The sequence below is a fragment of the Mizuhopecten yessoensis genome, unplaced genomic scaffold (genome assembly GCF_002113885.1).
Source record: "Mizuhopecten yessoensis strain PY_sf001 unplaced genomic scaffold, ASM211388v2 scaffold11145, whole genome shotgun sequence".
Lineage (NCBI taxonomy): Eukaryota > Metazoa > Mollusca > Bivalvia > Pectinida > Pectinidae > Mizuhopecten > Mizuhopecten yessoensis.
In genome coordinates this window covers 1,979,783-1,986,982 of record NW_018408902.1, presented here as the reverse complement: position 1 = coordinate 1,986,982, position 7,200 = coordinate 1,979,783, and the positions used below count along the sequence as shown (strand labels likewise).

General features: G+C 35.6%; 1 protein-coding gene across 6 annotated transcripts in view; it reads left to right on the top strand.

Moving 5' to 3' along the window:
* Positions 1-332: 332 nt before the first annotated feature.
* LOC110466767 (protein fantom-like) overlaps positions 333-7,200 on the top strand; it is a 36,179-nt gene continuing 29,311 nt past the window's right edge. For 4 of the 6 annotated variants that reach the window (XM_021523515.1, XM_021523514.1, XM_021523513.1 and 1 more), the window contains exons 1-8: positions 333-431; positions 1,921-2,080; positions 2,641-2,782; positions 3,044-3,117; positions 3,860-3,957; positions 4,950-5,027; positions 5,278-5,360; positions 6,671-6,748. In XM_021523515.1, the coding sequence (XP_021379190.1) occupies positions 2,026-2,080; positions 2,641-2,782; positions 3,044-3,117; positions 3,860-3,957; positions 4,950-5,027; positions 5,278-5,360; positions 6,671-6,748 (608 nt within the window). In that variant the 5' untranslated portion in view covers positions 333-431; positions 1,921-2,025. Of the gene's footprint in view, positions 432-1,616; positions 1,707-1,920; positions 2,081-2,640; positions 2,783-3,043; positions 3,118-3,859; positions 3,958-4,949; positions 5,028-5,277; positions 5,361-6,670; positions 6,749-7,200 lie in introns of all 6 variants that reach the window. The other 2 variants (XM_021523510.1, XM_021523512.1) reach the window with 2 other exon arrangements.

Genomic DNA, 7,200 nt, shown 5'->3' with positions numbered 1-7,200 from the left:
TGGCAAACATTGAGTTGGCATTCTTCACTTTTTCACTTATATGATTTTAAAATTTGAGTCGCGGTCTGGCTCTGTCCAGAGACGTTTATATGTCTCTGCTCTATCATTACTCCAATCTTTATCATTAAATATATTAGTATTTGACATGGCAGCTATCTAGTGTTCCCGCGGACTTTCCAATGTTGATATGTTTGCATCTGGGTGCACTTGCAAATGTTATCCATGTATCGTTGCAATATTTTGATTGATTGATTGAGAGACTTTTGTCCAAAGTCAACGTTGATTTATTCTGCAACCCCCATGCCATCGTCTTAAAAGTACCCCGTCGGTGCCTCTCTCGGCATTATTTACATCCGGTGTTGTGCGCAAGACAGGAAATGGAACCTTGAAAATAGCTTTCTTGACGACAATTTTAATTTCTTGAATGACAGGTAGGTTATATCAGTTAGTTTTTTTTAATGTTATTTGTTTCTTGTTTTTTAGTTGTGCCCGATTTTATTCTTTTCCTTGCATATGTTGACGTTGTGCACTTATATGGCCAAGAAAATATCGAATTCACCGAAAGAGATCATCAACCTATCGTTGTTTACACCTCTTGTACAGTAAATCGGCACTTTGCTACTGTAAAAAGTCAAACCGCCTTGTTTACGATAGTTTTTTCGTCCGATACATCTCCTCTTGATTTATTTCAATACTTCCCGTACGAAAATACTTGAATCAATGGATACATATTGGCCATAATGGTGAAGCGCCATATTTGAATGTGTCTTTGAGCACGTTGCGACTTGTCATTATGATATTTACTGTATCTTTATTCAATCTGTGATTCTCGATCCTGTCAACGACGTTAGCTTGTTATCGTCCGGTTAATATATTCAGGATTATTTGGCACGATATACAGACTGTCATCCAATTTTCAATTTGACAAAAATTGGAACTGAAACAGTAGATCCTTACAGGTCCAGTACACTCTGCCGATTGAGCTATATAGCTATAAAGACCTATATAGCTATATACACCTATAAATTATAGCTGTATTGAGCTATATTTTCTCAGATTTCAAATTTCATTAAATTAAAGCAAAGTCGCATAAAACAATAAGGTTAATGGTAATGTTGACTACAAAAAGGATACAGTTAGATGTTTATTTTCATTTTTCATAAATGTAAAATTTCCGATTTCTATTCATCATTTTTTTTTAAAAAGAATACTTATATTTATTGTCTTTTGTTATCAACCTAAAGATACAATCTTCTTTTAAATGCGACTTTGTTCCGTTTTCCTTAAAAAAGAAAATCACTTGAAAATAGCTCAAAAGACCTATTTCAGAAAGGTCAATACAGCTATTATAGGTCTTTACAGCTATATAGCTCAATCGGCAGAGTGTACTGGACCTGCCTTAAAAGGTGTGAAACCCTGTATGAACAGTTATCAACTGTCCAAAAAAATTCTCCTCTTTATTTGTTCTCCATACTGTCACTAATCCTGTCTTTTCTATAGCCTTACTTCAGTACCAGGTTTGAATTTAATATTTAGTCCATTGTATTAAAGCTGAAAAGTTTCGCTTTCTGTGAGAAGCATATGTGCTGACACCAACATCTGCTAACATGTTACAGTCAGACTGGTTACAATATATTACATAGTGATATGAGAGAAAAAAGTTACTGCGCAGCGACCAGTTGTTGAGATATACTGATCTAGTAACTGTAAGTAGTATTGTAAAATATTATTTCCACAATGATAACATGTTTTGTCAGGGTTGATTTAAAAAAATAGTAAAGAAATAAGGGGAACACATCTACAATTTTGATATAGATAAGTGTATTTGTTCATCTTTTGTTTTTTAAATTTGCTTATTTTGATGAATGTTGTAACATTTTCATGCTGTTCATTGTTAAAGATGAATGTACATTTTGACAGGTCATTGAAACAGAGAGTATCAGCAATGAGTATTACATACTGATGATGTGCAAGTTGAACCAGTACTGGCAATAGACAGACAGCAGGTTTAAACAGACGACAGATATGGACATGATTCCAGTGAGAGACCCTGGAGGGGGCAAGCTAAACCATGATGCTGGTAACTATTCAAAATTTCTTTTGCTACACTGTTCCGTGCCTTTGTTGTATTTAAGAAACAGATTACGACTTGAAGAATAATGATTTTTTTAATACATTGCTGCAGTATGCTGTTTCATTGTATAAAACCATCAAATACACTAACATTTTACCATCAACATGTAACTGTTATCAGTGTGTTCTCATCATAAGCAGGTTGACAGCAAAAACAGACCATTTTTCATGACCTTTCAATCAGTTAATTTATGATTCTTTTACCTGTCAAAATTCAACCTGCTATTCTTGAAAATCAGACACATTTCTTTTGGTGTCAACAACCAATGTTGTATAATAGTAAAATATCAAATCTGTTTCATTTGATCAACAAATTAATGAAATTCATTTGTGAACAGCATTATGACATGGAACCTTATTGTACTGTGACATGTTCTTTCTAAATTGTTCCACACAGTCACTTAAACTCACTTTAACACATCATGTAAGGGTTATTTTTGTCATATTTTATGTAGGTGTTAGAAAATATCCTGACTCATTTATAACATGCGTGTGTGTTCTATTTAGCAGTGGAGCAGAAGGCGGCACAGCAAAGGAGGATGGTGTCACGTTGGGACCGTGACAGTTTAGAGGACAAATACCTCCGCATGTATGAGGAAAACCTCATCCTCAAGAAACATGCTCGCAAACAGGAAGACAAGATTAAGAGGTGATCATGAAAAACAGGATGACCTTCATATGCAGGCCCCTTATCTTTTGTTTGCCATATATATAAAACCCCTTTCATATCTTGTTATTTCCTTAACCAATTGTTATTAGTTTTAATCATTGTGTCCTTTAAAAAAACAGTATTTTCTCAATGTTCTGTGATACAAGTAACATCATTCTTGTTTTTTTATGTATCATTTCCAATCTATTTGAGTAGATCAGAGGGCTACTGGGGGTAAATGCTTGTGTCTTTCTGTTTCAGGATGGCCACTAAACTGCTGCGATTAGTTAATGACAAAAAGAAAACCAATGAAGTGGATGGAGGGGAACCAAGAGGTAACAAGGCAATCATAAAGTATAATTAAATATTAACCCATTCACCCCAGAAGTCACATTTGAATCTTACCAAATTAAAGATTAGGCAAGTCCAGTTTAAAAATGTAGGGGTGAATAAGTTACAGATATAGACTAAACTATACTATGTCTACTTAATCCAGCTTGGTACTGAAGTTTGTGTATCAAAATCTCTCAGATAAACTGTGTTTACCCGGCAATAATATTAATAATAATTCAAGGTTCTTATATACCACTTTATCACAACCTAGTTCGTAGGTCCTCTCAAAGCAGTTCCACATTATTATCCATGGTTATATGGCCTTTGCAACCAGCCAGTATCTTTCTCATCTCCCTCGGGAGCATACAGCCAGTGCTGCCATTTCGGGGCTCACAGCTAGCATTCAACAATTCTAGCACTGCCCAACCACATACTCATTTACAGCTGAGTGGACTGGAACAAGCGAAGTGAAGTATAAGTAGGATACAACACAGTGCGTTGCCGTGACTCGAACCCGCAACCCTTCAGTCACGAGCCCGGCATCCTACCACTAGACTACTGTGTCCTCCGCAATGGAAATGAATAAAGCAAAATGAGTTAACTTAATACATGAATATTCAAGATCTTAAACATATAATGACCAGATATGATTTCATACTATACAAGTACTTCACATTTTCAGATTTGAGAACTAAAAGGCTTTTCCAATGATGACACAATTTTTTTCTTGAAAAACATTTTAAGGTAAGAAAGTGAAAGATGTGGAAATGGAGGAAAAGGTTGAAGAACTGTCTGAGAAAATCCGTAGCTTGGACAAGCAAAATTTACAGCTAAAGGAAAAGGTATGATACACAACCAATTGTTGGGGAGGTTAGAGAGAGTAAAGGCTGAGTAACTGGATAGGTTATTGTAGAGAGGATACTAGGACATAGAGGAGGGAAGGATAGTAGAAATTTACGGTAGGAGGTGACAAACAATTATGAGGTTCGGAAAGGAGGACAAGGAAATAGGAAAGAAGGCTAGGATAGAAAAGAAGCTGGGATAAAGAATTACAGGACAAAGAGGATATTAGAACCGAGGAGAATAAAAACCAGGAAGCTAGGACAAACAAGTCAAAGACATTGTAGGTAAAGAAAAAACAGAAAGCTGGGAAAGAGAGTTAGGACAGAGGGGAGATTAATATCTAGAGAGGAAGGAAAGACTAAAGCTAGGCTAGGAGGGAGGCTGAGTCAGAAGGAATGTTAGGTCAGACAGGTGAGGGAGATAGGGAGTTAGAGCAGAGAGGATTCAAAGACAGATGGAAGGCTCAAATAGAGAGCTTTGAATGAAGGGAGGTAAGTACAGAAAGGAGACTGAGACCTAGTTAGGGTAGAGGGGAGAAAATGACAGATGGATGGCTAAGCTAGAGAGAAGGCTGAGGTAAAGCGTAATGACAGATAAGAGGCTAGGACAAACAAAAGGGTTAGTATATAGGGGAAGTGATGATAAAATGATCAAACTGGAATGTTAGGATTAAATCAGTAGCAAAAGTCTTGAAAATTATCAACTATGTTTTCTTTGTCAAAATGGATGAATTATGTAAATGTGTTATCTTAGCTGATGGTATAATCTGCTTGTTAAAATCATGTCCTTCGAAATAACTTAAGATATAATTAATAATTGAATACATATTATAAAATGAATTGTAATTTTTGCTATATTATTATTGAAGTTTTAATTAATTGTGAACAAACAGAATTAGTTGTGTGTGATTTAATAGGCACATATACCCTGAATAACCAAGACGTTAACCCTTATTTTTTTTATTGATAAACACTTTTATCTTGTTTTATAGTTGATGTTGTCCAAACAGCAATTAGCCACTAACAAAAGGACTACACCCTACAACCATGTAGGCTCAAGAATTAGCACAGTAAGTATTGTAATTAAATATATATATGTTGACCACCAGCAAAATGGCCTTGCCCTCCCTACAACCATTTGGGGTGTCTATGAACTTTAACCTCTTGCTCCATTAAAACATTAAATCATTATGGAGGAAGGAACACATACTGGGATACCTAATGTCTTTTAAGTGGAACCACAGTTCTTAAAAAAAAAGTGAAATCATCAGATTTGTATCATCTTTTCCTGTTGCATTTAAAGTATGATTGTTTTTGTAGGGAATAGCTCGTACGCAGCCTCAGCCCGACTCAAGACTGGCCAAGAACATGAGAGTGACCGGCCCAATGGACTCACCACAAGGGTAAGTGGAAGTGATGTTACAGTTAGATTTACTACAGAGTAAGTGGAAGTGATGGGACAGTTAGATTTACTACAGAGTAAGTGGAAGTGATGTGACAGTTAGATTTACTACGGAGTAAGTGGAAGATATTTGCGTTTGGAAATAAACCTTGGCCCATATTCATGAAACCGTTCTCAATAGTCAAGCATGGATTATGGGCTCAAGGGCTCAAACCAACTTTCTTGTAACTCACTTAAATCATGTCAAATGATCAACAAGTCAAATGTAAACATTGAAAACAGTATTTGGCTTTAAGTATCTTCATATGTTTTCCAAAGCATCGACTAAATAAGATTTATTATTACCAGGTAATTCATATCCAGAACAAGAAATTAGGCTTGAGCACAAAACCCATGCATGAGCATGAGAATCGTTTCATGAGTTATGGGCCCAGGTCTTAGGGAACCAGAAACTTGTTATATCCCGAAGCCCATACTTCACCTGTATACTAGCCCCGAGCATTGGACTAGAAGAATTATACATCTTGTAGTTGAGACTTGTGTCCTTCATCGTATATTACCGTATATTCCTGTTAATCTGTTTCATTTGAGGGTTTTTTCAATTGTTTTGTTTGGTGTACATCCTATTAACACCTCGTTTGAGAAGTTTAAGCCACTTACCAGAAAAATACAATGCATGTAGTGTAATTACCTGCATACAATTTTATTTAAGCATTAAACTGCCTTTGGAAAGTTATTGTCCTATAATTCTCACAGTATTGCAGACAAATTGAATTATGCGCGTTATGATTAATTAGTCTGTAATCCTGTGAGAATTTTAGGGCAATATCTTTTCCAAATAAGGCAGTTTGATACTTATATTTCCGTTTTTAATTAAAAAAAAATCTTATATTTCCAACCTGTAATCGCATTTCAAAGTCAAATTTCACGCTATCTGTCAATGGGACCTGTTCTTATAACGTCACGATAACGCACGACCGTTCCCAGCAAAAAATATAGTTTGTGGAAATAAACACTAAATCATCAATTTCAATAATTTAATCAATATATTCCACCGTGGGGATATTCACCTTTTATACAACATAGCTACACTCATTTAGTCACAACATCACATATATGTTCTTCATATCACTACACCAATGGGAATTATGTGAGAATTATGATCTGATATCTTTCTATTTTGTTTGGTAAGGTTATATAGGGGCAATGCAGAGCAAATGGAAACATAATCACTTATTAATTTCTGTATTTCTTGTCTGTATATAAAATTCCATTGTCATTCACCATTATTCGTATGTGATTCAATCACAGGAGGATGACAGGCAGTCCCACTCAGCCAAGGTATGGCCACAGTTTACTGGAAAATGCCAGGGCTGACCTACATCACAAGTAAGTCATTTTAACATTGCAGTTTGCTATATGAGATAAAAACATGATAATCAGAATATTTCAATCTATGCAAAATATTTCATGATATATAAAATAAACATAATATATATATTTATTATATAATATAAGGCTTCTGCAGTGCAATAAAGGGGTGCAATAAAATTGATATTGAACGTGTGCAATAAAGATGCAAATGAGCGCGCGACACCGTGGGAACTAGGTCGTATTCCTACGCACTACTACTACTACTACTACTATAGTATAGGCCTACTACAACATGGCTGACGTAAACATTGGGGATTCTGTTCGAATTGACGGCAAAGGTAGGGGCACAGTACAAGAACTTGTTCCAATGGGATTTGCAACATTTTATAGAGTTTTAATCGAGGGAAGTGATATTGAGGTTGACTTGCCAGGTGATCGGTTAGAGCCAATACCCCAGACTATGACTC